Source organism: Triticum dicoccoides, chromosome 2B, assembly GCF_002162155.2.
Source record: "Triticum dicoccoides isolate Atlit2015 ecotype Zavitan chromosome 2B, WEW_v2.0, whole genome shotgun sequence".
Taxonomy (NCBI): domain Eukaryota; kingdom Viridiplantae; phylum Streptophyta; class Magnoliopsida; order Poales; family Poaceae; genus Triticum; species Triticum dicoccoides.
In genome coordinates this window covers 660824937-660848286 of record NC_041383.1, presented here as the reverse complement: position 1 = coordinate 660848286, position 23350 = coordinate 660824937, and the positions used below count along the sequence as shown (strand labels likewise).

The 23350-nt window shown below is 43.6% G+C and overlaps 1 protein-coding gene across 1 annotated transcript; it reads right to left on the bottom strand.

Annotated features, from left to right (window-relative positions):
- Positions 1 to 6590: 6590 nt before the first annotated feature.
- Positions 6591 to 7328, bottom strand: LOC119368240. Its single transcript, XM_037633552.1, has one exon. The coding sequence runs from the start codon at positions 7199 to 7201 to the stop codon at positions 6971 to 6973; it is 231 nt and encodes a 76-aa protein (XP_037489449.1). The 5' UTR covers positions 7202 to 7328; the 3' UTR covers positions 6591 to 6970.
- Positions 7329 to 23350: the final 16022 nt, after the last annotated feature.

Genomic DNA, 23350 nt, shown 5'->3' with positions numbered 1-23350 from the left:
GTTTGACTGTCGGTATTGGAGATGCCTTAAGCAGTAATTCGTAGGTGCGTTTGGAAGCTGCCCACGCACACCTTACCAAATCGCGCACAGCCAAAATATTGGCGGACCTTTTAGCCGCCGCCTACTCGCCAATGAGTTGGCGTAAAAATGAACCGATGAAATTGCATATGCCTGGGCAAGCCAAAACTATCAGACCAATTGGAACCTGGATACCCCGGGCCGGCAGACCTGGGCCTTGATAGTGGCGGCCGGCAACAGTCTCGCGCCGATTTACACCATGAAGAGCAAGACCATTCGACAAGCTACACCGCGTTGGCTTGCTCCACGAAGGACTGCTGCTTGCTTGGCGGGGCTCGGGCACCCGTCAAGCGCTGCCTGGAGAGTCGCCCGGCAAGCACCATCTCGCGGTAAGCGTTTCCTTCCCCGTGAAGGAAACCGGAAAATATGCCCATCAGAGACATTAAATGCACACTACCGAGCTACAGTGACTGGCGTCGCCAGCCGGAATGGGACAAGGTGTGTCCACTTTTTAACTTCACACCGGCATGGAGTCCCTCTCTGTGGTCAACTACAGGGGCCGGAGAGGGACCGAATTTCGTGTTTTGACCCTTTTTGAAAGAATTTTAGGATCTGATCCCTGTTGCTAAAAATTTCGAGATTTGACCCTTTTGCTACCGCCAGGGCCTCTGGCGGTAGGGTTAGATAGCCTACCGCCACGGCCCATGACGGTAGGGATGCGACGGAGGGGGACGGCGGCCGTTTGACTGCGCTGAACGTGGTTAAGTACCTACCGCCAGGAGCTCTGGCGGTAGGATGTGCGACCCTACCGCCAGAGCCCATGGCGGTAGGGTCCTGTTTTTTCAGTGTAATGTTTCTGTAACGAAGAATTGAAGGGCCCTGGCGGTAGGCTGTGCGACCCTACCGCCAGAGCCCATGGCGGTAGGGTCCTGTGTTTTCAGTGCAATGTTACTGTAACGAAGAATGGAAGGCCCTGGCGGTAGGTTGTGCTTGCTTCTTTTCAAATTCAATATGACAGTAATATTATAGCAAGTTTCACAAATATGACAACAATATCAGAGATCTCAAACAATTAAACTTGGGCATCACATACACATTAACAAATTTGAAGTGCATAGAACATTTCAAACGAACTTCAACTAATTAATAAACGGAGTTCCACATAGTTTCACAAATAGCAAACACATAGATCCACAAATAGCAAACACATAGTTCCACGTAGTTTCATAACCACTAGAAAAGTTCAACCAAACGAAGTTCAACCAAACTAAAAGAGCCAACTATCGAAGGGCATAATCAGTTGCTCCTTCCCCTCTTGGAGGTACGGTCCTCGTTACTCTTTGAACGAGTCTCTTCGGTCTTCTTCTTGGGCCGTCGAGGAACCGGTCTCTGGAAAGGGTCCGGACTCAGCAAATCCTTCTTCTTCGGATTCCTCTTCTTCGGCAGCTGAGATGCTTGAGACGTTTGAGTTGCTGGAGGTCCATAATCTTCATCGTATTCCTCCTCCTCCCCTTCTTCATATGTGGCCTCCTCCTCCTCCTCCTCCTCATCCTCCTCTTCCTCCTCCTCCTCCCCAACCAACCTAGACGACGAGGGAGCATGGCTCGATGAGCCGATGAGACCCTGTGTGGCTATAGGCTGATAAGCTTCAACTGACCCAGCTCCAGCACACCCAAGCAGCCCTACCAGCTTGCGACAACGCTGCACGAACTTCTGCACACACAATGAAGCAAGGTCATAATAAGTATCAGATCGACCGATTGCAAGTGAAAAAGATGCATCTGTTCCGAGGAGGCTGAAAATGTACCCTCATCGCCCCCCTGACTCTGGTCTCCGATTCTATGCTCCCGGGAAGATCACCTAGTGCATCCGAGGCATCGAAGATGCATCTGTTCAGCTCACCGGACTGCAACGGCATAAGTCAGTCACGATGATGAATAAAATATTTTAAAATCAACCGTCGGTTCAAACTTACCACTCTGTTGATGAGGGGTGCAAACTCCCTAAATCCACTGTGCATGTCTCTGATGCCGGTCTAGTATGCCTGTTCATCGGGGTCAGCCCACTCCAGCTCCGCGATGTCTTCCGCCGTCCATCGAGGCCTGAGACGAAGACGGTGCTTCTGGCCATCATCGTACCACCTCATGTGTCGGCCCAGGTAATCATCCCAGTTAGTCACTCTCCTCTCCACGTCTTTACGGTACCTCCATCGGTTCCACTCCGTCACATGAGTCTTATGCTCCTCTCCCTAGTCTGTGGTCGACTGATTCTTCTGCCGGCTCATCCTGCAAGGCATAAGCAACAAGAATCATCATAAGCGCAATGAGATCATCATAAGCAACAAGAAACATGATAATCTCACCGAGAACAAAGAGCTCACAGGTGGAGCGCGTGGCCGCCGGTATCGGTGGGCTGGCCCGGTGGGGTATGCTAATAAATCCCAAACTGCGTGGCCACGCATTGTGGCAAATGCCACTCGACGGCGTACACACAGATCATGGTCACGATGCACCGCCAGAGACCACGGTCCGCATCGCACATCACGTTCAGATCAAAGTCCACTCTCGTTCTTGTCGATACGGGCACCAGATTACCTATTACATATACCTTGGTAAGTTCGCACTCTCGGTCAATAGTGGAATCAAAGAGAAAGGTGTTGGGCGAGTTCATATACCTGTGTATGCGTCAAAGCGTCCAACTCGTTGGTGTAGGTCTTGTACGAAGTCTTGTTTAGGCCCGTGTAGAGTTTGACAACGTCCCACTCGTAAGCTACGGTAGGGTTTCGAGTCTCGTCGCCTTCTTCGCCATAGTCTTCTCATGGGCGTCTTCGCAACTTCTCCGGACGCCCCACCGGCAGCCGCTCCCACATCCAAATGGAGAAGGCCCAGACAAAGCCACCCATATTGGACTTGTCTCCCGTCTTCTGCGTTGTGTCGTCAAGCTGCAAAACATCAAATGAGGATCAGCTATAAGAAAATGTCATGGACACACTTTCGTAGGTAGGTACGCAATTAGACACTCTCTTACCGAACGGTATAGGTAGGCGAGAGATGCCGTCCCCCAACTGTACCCTGCATCCCAGTCCGCTAGGAAGAACAGATACGCCCAGTTGGCAGAGTTCCCGGAGCTGTCTGGAAACACGACCTCCGAGAGAATATACCACAGATAGGCCCTCGCGTACAACTCCACAGTCGCCTCATCTGCGCCTTGGGGGCATGTCTTCCGGTGCTCCAAGAGCCAGATCAACGGCACACCGGATGTACGGTTACTCTTGCCACCGGGGCAGTCGCCGATGAGGGTTGTGACCCTCTCCTGCCAGTTGGCCCTCTCCACTCGACCGGTGAGTGCATGACCCTCGATCGGCATTGCAGTAATCATCCCCCAGTCCTCTAGGGTCACCGTCATCTCCCCGCATGGCAGATGGAAAGAATGGGTCTCCGGTCTCCAACGGTCAATCAGAGCTGTGAGAGCCGCGTGGACAAGCGTCGGCGGCTGACGCTTGAACTGCAGCACGTACGAAACCCAACAGACGGGCTTTCTTGAAGAACGGCGCGTAGTCCATATGCCCATGAACCCCGTGACCCCTCATGCGCAGTGGCTGGAGCGTCTGTCAAAAAGTGAACGCCAAAAGGTTAGGAAATCATTTTCATCAATCCGAGAACTTTGATCAAAATTTCTTTCATATCACTTACCTCTCCGTTCTCTATGAAACGGGCACGATGACCCTTGTCGAATGCCCAGTCCAGCATGGAGTACCGTTGGCCGATGTTGTCCGCAAGAGGTGGCCGCCTTAATAGAGTTTCATAAACAAAAGCACCATAAGCATAAGCATACATAAACAAACAATGAACTCAAATCATATCAAAATAAAATTTTAAGCATATTCCTCCAACAACATCTACTACACATGATGGATCAAATCATATCAACATGCATCATATCAAAAAAAACCTCCAACATACATCATAGCTTCATATTTTTAAACAAAATTTTCCAAACAACATCTTCATATCATCATATCAACATGCATCATCAAACTAGGGTTCATCTTCACACTAGATCATATCATCATATCACATGCATCATCAAACTAGGGTTCATCCCTTTATCAACATTACATCATAATTTTTTTAACAAAAGAAATTATGAACTAGGGTTCATCTTCACACTAACATATGAACTATTGATTAGAGTACATATCCAATACCACTACTTACTAAAGAACTAAGAACTACAACTACAATCAATCTTAGGTGAAAAAAAATCAATCTAAGTTCAAAAACATGAGGGATTTCAAGCAAATAATGCGTCGAATCGGTAGCAAGTTTGCAAAAACTAATTGGAGGGATCGGAGGAGCTTAAGGTTCTCTCCTCGGGGCCATCTCGATCCGCCAAAACGGTGAAGAATCGGTGAAGATCCAAGGGGGGGAGTGGAGGAGATGAGAGAGGGAGAGAGGGGCGACTTGGGGGAGAAAAGGATGAACTGCCGACGGGGGGAGGGGAGGGGTGGGGAGATGGGCAGGAGCGCGGGGGTTTCGGGGCAAATAATGCCCGGACCCTACCGCCAGGGCCCCTGGCGGTATGGTTAGACAGCCTACCGCCAGGGCCCCTAGCGGTAGGGTGCGACGGAGGGGGACGGCGCCGTCTCCGCGCGCTGACGTGGATAAGTTTCCTACCGCCATGGGCCGTGGCGGTAGGCTATCTAACCCTACCGCCAGAGGCCCTGGCGGTAGGAAAAAAGGTCAAATCTCGAAAAAAAATTCAAACAGGGATCAGATCCTGAAATTCTTTTCAAAAAGGGTCAAAACACGAAATTCGGCCCCGGGGAGGCAGCACCAACCTAGTGCATGGCTACAAGGGCGTCCTATAGCAACCTACTCGGCATGGGGCATGGAAGCCATGCCCCATTGCGCCGGGCCGGTATGGACAGCCCTCCTCTGTTTTGTGCTGGCTATGCGGCAACCCCCGCCATGAAAAGGAGAGGACCGGAGACAATATAAATAGAGGACTACAGCCTAGCAAAGAGCTCGACTCATTCGCAACATACGACATACATTGTTACCAGTTCACCTAGAACATAGCAATATCATCCATAACAGGAGTAGGGTATTACACCTCGATTGCGGCCCGAACTTTGATAACTCCGGCGTGCTTTGTCCCCGACCAAATTCACGAAAAGGTTGTTCGCACACATCCCATGTCTGGTTCCTAGACGTCGACAAAAACATTGGTGCGCAACCAAAAGGCTGCCCACGCTCTGATCAACCCGCGCTTCCAGTGGTGGGCAGGTCCAAGACATGGCCGGAAACACAGAAATAGACCCACTCAACGACGCATGGCGGTGACCCCAACCTCTGGTCTTTGCCCTTCCGTTTTCGGACAGTCGCCCTCCGTCGTCGCTTTCAGTTTTTCGGATGAGTTCGTCTCAGCCGGTCAAGGTCAGCCAGTCAGGCATCAGCAGCTTCCTGATCTGATCCCAGTAATGGTGGGTACGCATCCCTCGTGTTCTTTTTTCTGTCCCGCAACGTGCGTAGAAGCTTCTTGCATGTCAGGATCGTAGCTAAGACCGATATACCGTCACCAGTTATATCTCGTGTGCATCAGCAAGTAACATCGACAGGGATCGATTTGTGTATAGAAAGGGAGCTCTCTGCGCAACGTAGCAGCTCGGTTGTTTATTACTCCTGCGGCGCAATTAGCAGCCATAATATACCCCCACCATGCGATGCATGAATCTGCATATCTATCCACACGTTTATACTACCCGTGTACCAAAATACTTGTAGCTGGGAAGCTAGTACAAATTCCCACAACTATAAGTATTTCGATACGGAGGGAGTAGACATGGCCATGTAGCTCCTTTATCTCTACCTACCCTTCTCGTCTCCAGCTGGTGTGTGGACAAGTAGCTCGCCGCCGAGTCTCGCTTGAATCATCTCGGTTTGCATGTGTGGCGAACTGGCGATCACAGATTGGACACAAACTAAATGCGGCGCATCGCATGGCTTGCACGCACAATCCTCCCCCCTTTGGAGGATAATCGTAGTTAATCGCCGAACGCATCTTGGTGCCGGCCCGGGACTCAAGCAATCCAGAGATCAGATCACGGCAGACGACACTCTACCGATTTTCATTTTCGGCAACTAATATCGGACCCAATGCCCTAGTGCGCAGACCGCTCGTTTGCGGGTTCAGTTTGGCCGGGTGGCTAAGGTGCAGCCGTGCAGATCGGCGCGCCCGTCCGGCCGTCGAATCGTGGGGATTTTCCTCGTACGTCGTACGTGATATGCCCGCGAAAGGAACAGGTAACCAACGGACGGACGGCCGGCCGGCTGCTGTGGCTTGTGGCCGGTGCATGCACACCGGCCAAAGCCTGGCGTCACCGTCGATTTGTGGCTGCTACTACTGTAGTGATCGGCACAATACATGCGGTGACAGAGATTGCGTGGCTGCTACTGTGCATCACTATAGCGATCGAGGCTTAGGGGATCGATCGATGGAGACGGGCCAATGTACTTTTGCGTATCTGGGTGTCCATGATGGTCCCACCAGTACGTTAATTGCCATCTTAATGAAGGAAGCGCATTACGAATTTCCAATACTGGCCAGGCCGGTGCATTAAAGCGGAGGTGCCCCGCCACCATTGACAGAGAGCTTACTGCAAGATACTGGTACATCAGAGTGCCAGTTTTGCAGCGCTTCACGTGATGCGCGGCCACCAAATTAGCTAGATTTAGCTACTAGGAGTACTCCCTAGAAACACTGTAGAAGAACTAAGACAGGATCAACATGACATTACATTATCCAGGCTAGCAAGCTACTCTAGAGCCGTAAGCACGGCCAACAAGAATCAAAGAAGTCGAGCGGATTAATGGATTTGCTTGGTAGTACATCGCTAGTTGATGGAAGGATGGATGGATCGGTGGCACCACCACCAGCGGCTTGGGGCCGGCTAGCTGTAGACGGTGACGAGGCGGCGGAAGCACCTGGTGCAGGAGTACTTGCGCTTGTTCTTGAGGCACAGCGGGAGGCAGAGGATGCGCCGCTCGCTCTCCACGTCGGTGGCCACCACGGGGCCGCCGCAGGACGGGCAAGCACCGGGCGCCTTGCCCGTGCCCACCACCCGCTCCACCTTCGTCCCGCAGATCATCTTCACTGCTTCGCCCGCCCCCATTGTCGCCATCGATGGACGACCCCCTCGGCCGCGAGAAGGAGGAAGAAGAGGGGGATCGGAGGACGGAGGTTGGGATTTTGGCTTTGGAAAGTCTGGGGATTTTGAGTGGCCGGTGCCGGGATGGCATGGCAGGGCCCCATATATAGCGGAGCGGACGAGGGCGCAGGGGCAGGACCGTGCGCGGATCGCTATCCGCTGCGCCTGCGCGTGCGGCAGCGACAGGCTTGGTGTTGGTGCCCGTTTGGGTTTTTACCTGCTCGCCGACGTCAGGGTGGGTAACCCACGGGCGGCCTCTTAACCCATGTGCGGCCCTCCAGTCCTAGTAGAGGAGTACACGCTACAGTAGCAGCTGCTAAATAACCCCTAAAAAAAGTTATCTAAAAAAAAGTAGCAGCTGCTAGCAGCACTGATTTAAATTTTTGGACAAATCGCTAGTGTATCTCGTTTGAAAATAATGCACTAGTCATGAGTACTGAGAAATGGACAAAATATGCACGTGCCAGGCACCAGTAGTTCAAGATAGTACTGCATTTATATAATTCGAAATTATCATGTCTACATCTCGTTTTTTTAAGAAACATATTAACAACAGCCATTCTGCCAAAAAAAATAACCGAAACCCGTAGAACAATCGTTCTGCGGTATATATATTAATCTTCACCTAATAATAAAGAAAAGTGGGTTTCTGGTCGTACGTCACGGAATTTGCCCCTAGAGTTCACATAATTACCCGCCTATGCCCCTGGTAACAGGAAAAAACGATTATTTTTTTAGTCGGTCATTGATTTTGGTTCAATAGTGTCTGATCCCCCACCAAATGCCAGGGGCTTGGCCGCCCTACTGGCTGGACTCTCTCTCTTCCACCTAGAAGACCCAGGTTTGATCCCCCATCTCCCCCTTTTCTCTATTACTCCCTTTTTGCTCCCCCTTTTCTCTAGACAGATGCCCGATTGGGCCGACCCAGAGCGGCCTTTAGCACTTATTTTTCTTACATTTTTTTACATATGTTCTGTATTTTTTTATTTTGGCTTTATTTCGAAATACTATGAATATTTTAATCATAAAAATCACTTATATGCAGACTTCCAAAGAATGTTAATCATGCACTAAAGAAATGTCAAACATGTATAGAAAGAATGTTTCCATTATATACCAAAAAGTACAGCGCGTATAGAAAAATAGTACTATCATTTTTCATTCTTTAATAAATGTTAATCATATATTTAAAGAATGTCAAATGTGCATACAAAAAATGTTTTTTGATGTATAAGAAAAATGTATAGAAACATATATAATGTGTATGGAACAAAGCAGACATAAAAAAAATAAGTTTTCAAAAATAGTATCATGTATTTGGACTATGTTAAACGTGTATATGAAAAATATTCCTGATGTATACAAAAAATATAGAATATGTATAAAAAGTAGACATAAAAAATAAATATGTTTTAAAAAATGTTGACCATGAAATTGGAAAATATTAAATGTGTATATATAAAATGTTTCTGATGTATAAAAAATGTACAATGTTGCTGATACAAACTTTACGTAAACCAATGGCTTGACTTTAATTTTCATATTGTTTTATTTATTTTCATTTTTTAAGAATATCAATGTTGATATGCAACCTTGAACATTTGCTATGCATGTCCTTACAAATTGATTGATTTTTATGGAGCTGCCTAATATGTTTGCAACCAAATTAAGATTTGACTTGGATTACAAAAAAAGCACATATATAAAGGAGGCAAAGATAATGCTCTTATGCAAATGCTATCATGAAATAATAAAATATACGTTGGTATTTTCGTCGTAATGCAAATATTTGTTGGGCACCAGCGAGGAGGAACGATAACAAATGCGTAAAGATATACCTGCAACTAGATAGATATTTATATTGTCTAAATTGGAAACACCTTGAATACACTTCAAAATCATCACTTATGTATGTTTTTGCGCAACATCACTTATCATGTTGTTTTTCATGTGGCATCGTGCACGATTTCAAGAGATTTGCTGATGTATCAAGAGTGTGTATGAGAGGTAAAAAAAATCTCCCGTTGCAACGCACGGGCATGTTTGCTAGTAAAAGCAAAAGTATTTACAATAAGTTACAAGCCACAAAGGACCAAGTTAACCAACTCCTGTTCTATCAAAACCCATCATGTTAAGAGATCTTAATTGAGAAACTAATCAATCAAACTGGATATTGGGCTTCAAACTTGGACTTGATTCTATGCTTGAGAAGCAGGAGATCGTGTTTCAGCAGTCTCTCCCAAGCCTGAATGGACTGCTGTCTGGCGCTGAAAATTTTCCCGTTTCTTTGAATCCAGATGTTCCAACATCCCATGATGAGGATTTCCATGGCAATTGATATGGGAAGGGCTTTAACCAAGAGAGTAATTTCGCCATAGGGTGACAAACCTCTGTTTCTGTGACCAATGAGAGCTTCCCAGCAACTTGAGGCAAAGTCACGGTCCCAAAAAAAGATGTAGTGAGATTTCTTTAGCATTGGATTGGCAGAGCTCACATTTATATGATGGTAGGTGAAAAGATTTTCTGTGTAGGAGATTCCTTGTGTTGACTCTGTACACCGCCTATATACTACTAAATGTAGTGCCATGTACTCCATGTCGAATTCTCTTTTAGTTCATTATTCCACTTCAATGTAACTCTAGATCTGTTGAACGGAAAACCCGCAAAAAACGTAGTCTCCATAATTTTTTGTTGCTGGAAGTAGCCTCCACGCTTCAATCATGTGAAGTTTCTACCGTCCTTCTTAGATATACCAACTATTTAGTCTAAACGGTAGGGTTTCGTCAGCCTACAAGGCATAGATTGAGTTCAACACACACATACAAAAAACAGAACCATGAAAAAATACAATAAAGTACATATATAGATGACATCGATGATACCTCATATGTGTAGTGTTAATTTCACTATTCCCCGACAAAAAAGGCTCATGGGTTGCATATTTTTATGTTTAATGGGAGGTCAAACCTATTGGGATAGAGATTGTATCAACTGAAAATTGAATATCCAAGGAAACATATTTCAATGGCATTCATGTTAGATTATCTTAGTTTAGTTCTCCACTTAACTATACTAAAACTTTATTTGTTGAACACTAATGGGTGAACCACGTAAAGTAAAAATGTGTAGCCCTCCACACCTTAATTTGGTTCATAAAACTTGAAAACATCGGAATAGGAAAACATAGAAATTTGATGTCATGTCATGCCATGTTGAATCCTACATAAACTAAAAGCACATAAATGTGTAATAGACGATGTTATGTTGCGCTAGTGACAAGCTAGTGTTTTCTAGGATTACATGTATGCCATGATTGACATCGAAGTAAAATGGTTTTATTAAGTAAGACTCGGTGAATGAAAGGAGCAAATTATTTATGGCTAGATTTATTTGGCTATGAGATGAAGATACAAAGAAATATCATTTAATGAAGATCAAGGGGGTTTGAGGAATTTGAATCTTGAACTTATGAACAAAGCTTTGATGGCTAAGTGGTTTTGGAAACTGAAAACTAAAATGGGTTATGGGAAAATATCGTTTTGAATAAATATATCCAAATTTAAGGCCTAGCTGGGCTTAAACCAAAGGTGGGGAACTCCCACTTTTTGTCCAACTTGATGAAAATCAAACACATCTTCCACCAACACAATAAGAAGATAGTGGGTAACATAAAAACACAAGGTTTTGGGAGGATTGGTGGGTTGGTGATAAACCTGTGAACATGCTAGATTATACAATTTGAGCTTAGATTACAATATTTATGTGGATGATGCCTTACAAAAAGGATGGGAGTGTATAAAATCTAGACGGACCTGTGGGGTGGTACGTTGGCTCTCTAGGGTAGTCTTAAGCTGACTGTGAGGCTGAAATGTTTGATAATTAAGATTCCATAAAATGGATGTTAACTATGGATGGAGTATTCACTTTCAAATCTCTTTATAGACATTTAGTTATGGCAGAAAGTGGATTCCCATAGAAGTTTATGTGAAGATTAAAATTTCTTCGGAGGAAGGCATTTTTCTTCTAAAGACGCCACCATTTAATTTCGGGCTGCAACTAAAAGTGTCTGAAAAATGTGTTTGCTTGCAATCCCCCTCCTAGGGTACATTCAATAGTTAGTATATTTGCAAAATAAAGACTATGGAAATTTTCATTTGAAATTATGTGGAAAGTGGATTACATGAATGGATTATATAATCATATAAAACTATTGATCCAAAGTTTTCGAACAAACGACACTCCATCGTAGACATCATGAATCTATTAATGACAAGAGGCTTGGGAAAGCTTGAACCCAAGTCCTATAGTGATGGATATAAGCGCAATTGAAATTTCTGAGGAGTTACACATTTGTATATAAATGAGACTATTCACAGTTTCTTGAAGTTCGATCTCCCTCCCGAGATGAACCATACAATCAACACGAACCAGAATAGAAGAGATTGCCCCATGCATGAGTAAATATTTAGTATACCTTATTAATCCTAGACATAATAAACCAAGCCTGAACTATGAAGAATGCACAAGGTGCAAATAGTTTCCGATTAAAGATTGAACTAGCTCACATTTTCTCCTCCCCCGCGAGCAACTCCCAGGTAGCTACGGTTTACCCGCCTCCCACCAACGCTGCCGTCGATATGCCTCGTCTCCTATGGCCTTAGGGATATGAATGCGCAGTGGATACTGACCCTTGCTGGCTGGAGGTCTCATGCTTCATTTGAGCCTTTTTAGCCCATTTATGGTTTGTGTCATGCTTAGAAAGGCAAGACGGCGCAGCTCCCTAAAGATGGAATACGTTTCTCCCCACCTAGTCTCTGCCGCGGTGGTGCGCCCCACGACACAGAGGGCGTGTGGAGGTGTGTCTCTAGAAAATCTTGCGGGATTCTATCGGTGCTTGTCTTCGATGGATCTGTGTGGATCCGGTCATCGTTCGTATGTGTACATGTGTCTGCAATTTGGGTCCTTCTGATTTACACTTCACTCCATCGGTGGCGGTTGATGTACTAGTGTGCTGGTCTTTTGGGTCCTTAGCACGACGACTTCTTGACTGTTTACCACAACAAGGTTCGCCTGACTCCACTGAGGGAGGGGCGATGACGACGGCTCGCCTTTCGGCTCGCTCCAGTGCTTGTACTCGTCGCTAGGTGGTCGACGGATATGGATGCTATTTTTGTTACTTCCGATGTTGTTTGTACTGCCATAATGTTTGACGAATAAACTGAAAGTTTTTTCGAAAAATAAAAAATCCAACACATAATAAATTACACACCTCCTTTTGCTTTGAAACAAAATATTTTGTACGGTCAGAAAGGCATCTATAGAGATACTAAGCTCCTTCAAATTGAAGCGCTCTGGTGCTTTGAGGGTTGTGGGGGTCACTGAGGCCCCACGCATAAATGTGTGTTGTTTAGTTTTATTTCTTCTTCTCTTTCTTTTCATGTTTTAATTCATGGCCACTTATCAAAATTTGTGTACTTTTAAAAAATATAAACATATTTTAAAATTCTTGAAATTCATTAATATTGATTAAATTTGCCTCGAATTGAAGCGCTCTCTTGCTTCGAGGGTTGTGGGGCTAGGGCCCCACGCGTAAGTGTGTGTTGTTTAGTTTTATTTGTTCTTCTTTTTTTATTTTTTATTTTTAATTTTTAAATATTTTTTTGAGCAACAGACAGTGGGGAAGACCCCCACTGTAATTCTCATTTTCATTAATAATGTGGGACAATTACAAGTGGATTTACATGGTGGATCATGAAGCAAATCATAAGAAGATAAATCTACAAAGTGTCAAGCCAGCTCTGCATGCCCTCCTTTAGTCCAGGTTTGGCCTTCTTTATGATCATGCTGAAGTGCTTTTTAAACATGGCTATACAGAAAGCCATATTCTTAACTTTGTGATCAAAAATTATGCTATTTTTGTGCTTCCATAAACTCCAGCAGCTAGCAATTAAGCACTCTTTGAAACATCCATATGTATCTTGTTTACTTCCATGCAATAACGTCTCCATTAGATTATGATCAGTATCCCATTGGTAGCCAATGTTCATCCAGAAGTTTTGGCTGAAATCACAGCTAAAAATAGGTGCATTAGATGTTCATTAGGCTCATCATCACATAACTCACACTTATTTGTCTCAATGTAGAAACTCTTCCTGGTTAATAGATCTCTGGTATTCAATCTGTCTTGCAATAGAAGCCAGAAAAAGAATTTTTGTCTGGGTAGGGTACATGATTTCCATATCCATTGGAAGGGTTTAGGAGCATCCGCAGGATTTCCCATGTATTCCAGATATATTCTCTTGTTAGAGTATTTTGTTCCACCCCAATAAAACTTCCATGAGTCAGGTATTTGCTGGTTATCTCTGTTATTTATCATCATTCTTAGATTGATGCTCTGTTGTACTGCAATAGCAGACATTGGCAGATGGAATAAGTCATAAAATTCATCCTCTTCAATATTGCTGGCAGAGGCAAGTGTGATCTCAAAAAAATTTACATAGGAGAATAGTTGAGGCATGGCCAGGGAGAGTATTTGAGAACACCATTTATCTGACCATAGCTTAATTGTATTACCAATCCCAGCATAGCTTATGGTCATGTCTTTAAATTCACTCAAAATAGAGCAGCAGTCTCTCCACCAGAAAGAGCCCACCCTGGTAGGGAAATTAGGTACCTCACCATTGTCATAGTAGTTGTTCCAAATAAGGTTAACCCAGGGAATGTCATGCCTGTTAAAGAATTTGTATAGGAATTTTGTAAGCAGGGTTTTGTTTTGGACTCTTAGATCTAGCACTCCCAAACCACCTGCTTTTTTTGGCAAGCATACATTATCCCATTTGACAAGGCAATTCCCCTTTTTATTGATATCTTTGCCATACCATAGGAAGTTCCTACCTGATTTTTCAAAATGATCCAGAATGGTGAATGGAACTCTGATGCAGCACATAGCAAATATGGGCAGAGCTGCAACAATGGATTTAAGGTGAACAAGTCTCCCTGAGTATGACATCACACTAGTGCAGAACCGGGCAATAGCACCGGTTTGTAAGGCCCTTTAGTGCCGGTTCCATAACCGGCACTAAAGTGTGGGCACTAAAGCCCCCCCTTTAGTACCGGTTCAGCACGAACCGGTGCTAAAGGGCAACCACGTGGCACGAGCCAGCTCCGGGGGCCTGGAGCCCTTTAGTACCGGTTGGTAAGACCAACCGGTACTATAAGGTTTGGGGGGTTTTTAGTTTTATGATTTCTTTTTCATTTAATTTTGTGTTTCCATTTTAATTCTTTTTCGTTTGCTGGTATTTTACGATACTACACATTGTACACGTTATGCATATATATATATATATAGAATTTCTAGTACAACCAATCATGCACATATATATCATCAATGTCTCACAAACCACCATATTAATTAATTCACACATACACACATGTATAGCTATATACAATTTCTCCTACATATGCATGTTGCCTTCGGAGCCAGTGGCATTAGCCTAATTGGTGCCTTCGGAGCACCATGACAATTGGAAGTGGTTTTCATGGGGGCGGTAGCGGGTAATAGTATTCTCCCTTCGGATTTATGACCTGGTCGAGCAAAAATCCCGCTATTTCCTCTTGAAGTGCTTCTATGCGCTCCGTTTCTAGGAGCTTCTCCCGCACCTCTTTGAATTGTTAAGAAGGAGATCAATATGCATGTGTATTAGTTGTGTGACTAGATATCGATAATGGTGTAAAAATTGTGAATAGTGTTCTGACAAGCGTACCCATTCCTGTCTTTGAGATCTGCTCCTTTCGGACGCCATCATGCGAATGTTCTCGCAAACGCAGAATGCACACAGACCAGTCCCCTGCGCCTGCTTCAGGGCCTTTACGAGAATGGAATTTGATCAGATAATAATTAATCAAGTATGATAATTAAAGAGATGGCAGCTAGCTAGCTAGCTAGTACTACTTAATTACTTACCTTGGGTCGAAACCATTTAAGCTTTTTTTTTCCATTCGCCTTCCGTGACGCTGATGAACCTTGCCCAAGCCCTGCCCGCCGACAAAGAAAATGAATAAAGGGGTTATTAAATAGTTCATATCATGAAATGACGAACTAAATAGGCCGAGATATATAGTTAATAATGTTTGAAATTACCTGTTGACTATCCCAAACAAGATGTTATAGTCAGTATTTGCTTTGAGTAGTGAGTCCAGTATTTCAACTGTTTCGGCGTCAACTTTAATGATACACAAGATCCAGTGAAATCTGCATGCACACACGTTTGCATGTCTTAATTAAGCGGGCATATGTAAGCAAAAACATGTAGCTAGCTAGTAGGCAAAAACAGAGAATTTGTAGTACAAGACAGTGTGACTCACTGGAAGTTGTAAGGAAATAGTATATCTTCATTGTATTTGAGGCGCTTCAAGAACTCTAGCATGTTGTCCTCTACGCCCTTTTCATGATGTGGATTTATTAGTCATGTGTATTCATTAACGATGTTTGGGTCAATGAACCCAATGCCAAAGCGTCCACCTTTTCTCATTTCATACATCTTCATCCTGCATAATACATGGTGGCAATACCAGCAAGTCTGTGATCAAGCCTGGAAACCATGGGCATCAAATCAGATACTTTGGGCCTAGTAGATCCCATAGGTAGGCCAAGATATGTAAATGGCATAGTTTCTTTTTTGCAGTTAAAGGTGTTGGCCAAATCCATAGCTTTTTCATCAGAGATATTGATAGGTACCATAGAGGATTTACTGTAGTTAACTACAAGGCCAGTGAAATTAGAAAATTTATCAAGGATCTCAATAAAATTCCTGATTTGCACCTCATCAGCTGGCAGAATAACCAGTGTATCATCAGCATATTGTATGATATGGTAGCATTCAGTATAGTTTGTTTCAATGGGCAAAGATAGTAGGCCATTCCTCCATGCATCATTTACCAAGATTTGTAATAATTCTCCAACCATAACATAAAGTAAGGGGGAGAAAGGATCTCCTTGTCTGACACCATATTTGCATTGTATGCACTTACCAGGAACACCATTTAGTAGGACAGAGGTAGTTGCAGTGGATAGTATAGCAGTTACCCATCTAATCCATTTGCTGCTGAATCCCAGATGCTTCATCATGAACAAGATTGCCTTATAATTAACTTTATCAAAAGCTTTAACAAAGTCAATCTTAAAAATGATGATTTCTTTCTTGGATTTGTGACACATATGTATGTATTCAAAACTCCATGCAAGGCAGTCCTGAATATTTCTTGTATTGATGAATCCATATTGGTTCTTGCTGACTCTTGAGATAATAATCTGTTGGGCTCTATTGGCAAGAAGTTTAGTAAGTATTTTGATTGGCATACTTACAAGAGATATTGGCCTATAATCATCAGGTGATTCAGGATTATCTTTCTTGGGTATTAGAGTTATATAGGCAGTGTTGACAGGTGCAAGAGATACAACTTCATCATAAAAATCATTAATGAATTTGTAGAAATATTGCTTGATGATGTGCCAACATTTCTTCATGAATAGTCCATTTTTAATTTTTAAATTCGTGAGCACTTATTAAAAAAATTTAAATATGTTTTTATTTTTAAAGTACACAAATTTTAATAAGTACACAAACTTATTAAAATTTGTGTACTTTAAAAATAAAAAACTATTTAAAAATTCTTCAAATTCGTTAATATTGATTAAATTTGTGGATATTTTAAAGCTCACGGTCATTTAAATGTTGTGAACAGTTTTTAAATTTCAATTTACTTTTTATTTTGTGAACATATTTTAAATTCATGAATGTTTCTAAAATTCATGGCTATTTTAAAGTTCTTAAACACCATTTAATTTAACTAACCTTTTCAAATAAAAAAATATAGGCGAGTTTTTTCTGAGCTAGCAATGGGGTGAGAAAAAAAAACAAGCGGGAGGAGCAAGGAGCTAAGCTGAGCAAGCAAGATCTTCGTGTGCTGACCCATGTGAGCTTCACATTAGGAATTCCATGGATTTAGCGTGAAATAAGAAGTCCCAAGAGGCTCAAACAATCACCACGGACTAACAACAAGGCCAAAATGTGCAAGGACTTCGCAACCACACATCAAATAACTCCTCTCTTCTTTTGAAAAAAATACTCCAACAGCAACCAAACACGAATACGAACAAAAAACACCTCCAATAAAAAATAAAAACATAAAAGCCAACACAAATAAAATCAAAAACAAAACAATTGATCACAATAATCTATAGATTAAAAAGTTGATTTCACGAGTGAAAAACGACGCGGCGGAGCGCGTGTTAGCCTCTAGTCATGATTTTACACCTCCTCTTTCTTTTACCCGTGACTTCCATTTCCTCACAGACTCCGGCGAGCAGGGGCTAGACCCCTGCCAATCGCTCGCCCCCCTCAACCTTTTTGAGCGGGCTGTGTGTACTGTACTTCGGTAATGGCCGCCGCTAATGGTGTCATTAGCCCATATAAAATATTATTCATTTGAACCAGCAACTTCGAATATAGACGATCAAAGCCCAATAGCCCATACATGTAGACAACGTAAAATGAGACCAACCCAAGAGCTAACCCTCGTTGGCATTTATTTATAGGAGAAACTCCGCGAGCACCATGCTGGACCTTAGAGCGTTTGCCGCGGCCGCTGGCCGCCGCGCGTGCCCTCCGCCGTTGTCCGTGTCCTAGTAGGGTGCATTGCCACAGCGGCAGCTCGTCCCAACTACGACACCATCCACTTGTCCAAATACGACTAGACCGAGGCGGATTAGATCATCAGAAATTCAAAATACGGATAGAGGCTGCTAGCCGGTGACCAGGATCGAAAATATTGGCAGCAGGTACCATTACACACCTGTAGTTTTTTTCATGAATTATGATCTTAATCTGGTCAATAAGTGCCTACAAATAGAGCTTTTGACAATTTGTGCATTTTTGGATCCACGGCACGAGCTATTCTACGTGTCTAATATATGCACCGTGGAGTATTTTTGTATCCTGTAGTCTTTTCTAGTGAAGAACGGGCTCAATTTGTTTCTAAACTTGCCCATTTCTAGCTGGATGTTCGCAACCATCTAAACCTAAAAATCTTGTCTTCACTTGCCAATTAAATCGATGGATTATTCTAAACAAGTAGAACTACTACGGTTGGTCTTTCTTTTGATGTGTGCCCCGCGGCAACCGAATTGAACAAGCATTTTTGGCTATCAATGTTTTCAGAACAGAATGGACACGATTTTTTCGACATTACATGATTGCTATATTGATAAGAAAAATAGTTGTAAAGTTCACATTATCATCTTGTTCAACACTAGTGGTTGTAGAGCTCAATTTAAGTTAACAGAAATATATCATTCTTTTGTAGTTTCAGATATACATTTTGATGATCATCAACAGTATCGTGAGAGTTAACAACGGTGACAGATGTATCTAACTCCATTTTCGTAATGAAAATGGGGCTGTGTCGCCCCTTTGATCAACAAAAATGTTTCGTTGCGTTTGTGAATGTTGGCTTTTCGCCCCTCTCATGTTCAAATCCTGGCTTCGCCCCTGCAGACTCCGGTTACATTTTCACCTCTCGTACCATAGTAGTACTGCAACCTACGGGTGTGGCTGCACGCGGGGCTCGTCCTTGATGAGGCGACGGGACCGGGCGCAGTATGGGTAAGGCAGATCTCGCCGGTTGGCCGTTGCAGGTCCTGAGGAGACCACTTTGGATGGCCATCCTCAGAGCGGTGCGCATCATTTTGGCTGGCCTCGGTACGCGACGCGCCGGTTTGTTACAGTGCCTTGTCTCGTCTGGTCTCTCCCCGGCTCCCCCCTAGTGCCGACGGTACGTGACACGGCCACAGCCTACGCATCGCATGTGATTTGGATGTACGGCCTTGCACCGTGTAGCGCGTGACATGCCATCGCTATCTTCTCTCTCGCAAAATACACGGTATGCACGTACGCAACATTTCGAAAATGCTGGAGCACACCGAAATCCATTCATAATTTCACAGCAAGGACTTCTCACAAAAACAAAATCACACCAAGGGGCTCTAGGTCCAACAGTGCTACACTTACGGATGCAGTTTATAGAAACAGGCGTGGCCTGACGTTGTCGGATAGAAGAAAATTGAAGAAAAAGCCGACACATCATCTTCAGATTGACGAATGTCTCGTAGTCGAGGAGAACATTTTCTTTCACTAAATGAATATCGTCGAAAAGTCTAAAATAAATTCAGAAAAATGTGAACTCTCGTGTGTTGGTTTCACCACAAGAACCTAACCATCTGAGCTGCGCTCAATTTTGTGGAGTTAATGTTTTAAGGGATAGAACTATACAAGCGGCATGTTACGGCGTAAAAGTAAGGTCAACATATATGCTTAATTTATGTTGTTTCGATGCTCTCTATGGTGCCATATGAAACTTGTTAGAGCGGGGATCCTCGCTTATGACTACCATTTTTGTTAGTCTTTAGGGCATGTTCAACATCGGAAATGGTGGCGTTGGCGCTGTCATCATCCCATGGTGTCATCGGAGCCTGTCTTCATCATGGAGTCATCCTCGTTGTCCGAGAACACGGACGAGCTGGCCGGCATGCCGGCCTCAATCCGCCTGACAGGACGGCTCTGCTAGGCGGCCACAAGGGCGGACGTCTCGTGCTTCATCTTCGTGGAAAGGCTCTCCCACAGAGTGTCCATGCCTACAGTCTTGGTGGATGTGGTGCAAGGGAGGAGGATGTGAAGCGGTTTGTGTTGTGGCGTGACGTCCAATAATGCTTATTTTTCTTTTTACCTGATTCTCATATAAAATGCCCCTTTGGTTGGCCGTATGCATCGTTCTGATGCAGAGGCCGGAGAGTCCCCCTTTTCAGAAAAAAGCCCCTTTGGTATTCATTTTAACTTGTTACTAATAATAGAGTCGTGAAAGTTGATTATTGAAGAAGCGTAGAGTACGAATTGGTACTACTTGTGTTATTCTCCTCCTAACTTGTAAACGATGCACCACGCACTTATCCACAAAACTGCGTAATTTTGAACAACAACAAAAAAAAAACTGTGCCATTTTTCTTCAGTTTCTTCCACCCCACAAAGTCCATTTTCCTTCCGCCATGCGATTTGACGATGAATCAGACGGTTCGCGCTAGCAGCTCAACTGAGAGACGAGAGAGATCTCTTGCGTGTCATACGCGGCATCTTGCCGTTTCAGCAGCAAATTAAGCTGCGGGGGCACCACAAGAAAGAAAACGCAGGCAGAAAGGATAGCTCTACTGGCCGTGATGTTGAGGTATGCCCTTTTACATAACCACAAGCGACTAACTTGCTCAAGAATGGCGTTTATTTTGGACTTTTCGTTCCACGGTTCTTTGCACATGGAACGGCTTGTAATTAGCGACTAGACAAGGCTGCATGATTTGCAGTCTAAATGCGAGGGGACGTACGAGATGTTACGCAAACAAGCTGGTTGTTAGTATAAGTGCGACGGGACATGTGCAGTGTTAAAGCAAACGAGCTGGTAGTTCTCCAAACTTAAGCAAACGAAGGATGCCAAGGCTGCAAAGATAGATCAGTGGATTGCACAGAATCTGTAAATTCGTTTTATTATGACACCTAGAACTGGCATTGGGTGATTTGATGATTCTTGTACTTTGTATTTTGTACATTATTTAATTTATATATAAAAATACCGTAGAACAATTGTTCTACGGTCACAGGGTCAAAAAAAGAGTATATTCTTCACCAGCACAGTTATTCACTGGAATATGCAGGCTGACAAGTAGCATTCTTACGGGGGTGTTGGAAATACGCCCTTAGGATCGATTACATCAATTTACGATAAACACACACATGCAAAACTGATAGCCAAGGGGCCCTTGTCGTGCTCTCTTTTCTTCCTCTTTATTTCTTTTTCTCCTTTTCTCTCGGTACAATAATTTCTCACAGCCTCACATGTACATATACACGCCTGAAGAGCAATCCTAACCAAACCCAACTTGGACTCGGCCTAAACTAAGGATGGCCATCGGTAGGGTATGGGACGGGTAGAGCAAAATCATACCTATACTTGTGTAGCCAATGTGTATAAAATTCTACCCATACCCACAGCCATGGGTATAAAACTCTATCCGTACCGATACCTGACGGGTAGCCATACCCATTGGGTACCCAACGGGTAGATCAAACAACACACAAGTTGTTGGCAATTTTACATTCATCTATAGCACATTTGACAAAAAAATATTGATCTCAACTCAATAACAGTTAGATGAGTACATGACAATTATCCCAATTCAAATTGACAATTGATGATAACTTTAACATAGGTTCATAAGCTCACAACTTTAATATAGGTACACTTGTGAATCACGGGTAAAATTCACATGTCAGTATAAATGGGCAGGGTATGGGTATATCCATGGGTAAAAGGCTACACATGTACCCTACCCATGACTTAACGGGTAGGGCATGATACTACTCATGGGTATATAAAATTATACTCATACCCTGCCCATACGGCTACGGTATCCGCAGGTATCCGTATCCATGGGTAAAATTGCCATCCTTAGCCTAAACTATACCTATACGGCTAAACTTCCTAATACATAACTAAACCGACTAGGAAACAAAAAATCTAACCTACACGAAGGACTCTTGGACACGTACTAGGAGGTAAACCATACCAGCAAACCAGTAGTACTACTTTTACTTCTAATCACCGGCTACCTTCACTAGTAGAAAAGAGGGCAAAGGTCCAGGCCGGGTCAACCCATTAGTCCCGGTTCAGTCCAGAACCGGGACCCATGGTGGCATTGGACCCGGTTCGTGAGCCCCGGGGGCCAGCCGGGCCACGTGGGCCATTGGTCCCAGTTCGTCTGGACCTTTTGGTCCCGGTTGGTGGGACGAACCGGGACCAATGAGCCTCGCTCCTGGCCCACCACCATTGGTCCCGGTTGGTGGGACGAACCGGGACCAAAGGCTGCCCTCTCGTCCCGGTTCATGCCACCAACCGGGACCAATGAGGTTTAATTAATTTAGATGCTCTGCAGAGCTTTATGTTGTTAGATGAGAACTATGTATGTACTTTAGTTTTAATGTGATGATGAACTTCTATTAATTTGGTCACTTAATTATCTATTCATGATGTTGACAGCGAGCCCCCCAGGAAAAGGGTTCCTGCGAAGGTGATGTGGCATGCTCCTATAATACCACGGTTGAAATGTCTATTCAGAAACGGAGAGCATGCCAAATTGATGCGATGGCACAGTGAGAACCGTAAGAAAGAGGGGAAGTTGAGAGCACCCGCTGACGGGTCGCAGTGGCGAAAAATCGAGAGAAAGTACTGGGATGAGTTTGCAAGTGACCCAAGGAACGTATGGTTTGCTTTAAGCGCGGATGGCATTAATCATTTCGGGGAGCAGAGCAGCAATCACAACACCTGGCCCGTGACTCTATGTATGTATAACCTTCCTCCTTGGATGTGCATGAAGCGGAAGTTCATTATGATGCCAGTTCTCATCCAAGGCCCTAAGCAACCCAGCAACGACATTGATGTGTACCTAAGGCCATTAGTTGAAGAACTTTTACAGCTATGGATGGAAACGGTGTACGTACGTGGGATGAGCACAAACAGGAGGAATTTGACCTAAAGGCGTCACTATTCATGACCATCAACGATTGGCCCGCTCTCAGTAACCTTTCAGGACAGACAAACAAGGTTGAATTTTCTCTATAGGCGCATCTATGTTCATTTTTTAGTAAAGTTAATCACAAACTTGAGATTCACACTAATTTCAAAGAATTCAAATTTTAACTATTTAAATTTGAAAACTAATGGCACTTACAGAAAGTTTATAATTTTTCTAAAACTAATGGCACTAACAGAAAGTTTATAATTTTGCTGACCGAAAAGCAAAAAGAATTTAAAAATAAAGCAAAAACAGAAGAAAATAAAATAATACAGAAAACAAAACAAAAAAACTGGAAACAAAATAAAAATATCAACAATAAGTATTTTGTTGTAAGTAGAAACAAAATAAAATAAATAAAGCAACAAAGAAAACAAAAAAACAAAAAAAATGTTTTCAAATTTGAAAACTAATGTCACTAACAGAAAGTTTATAATTTTTTTAAAACC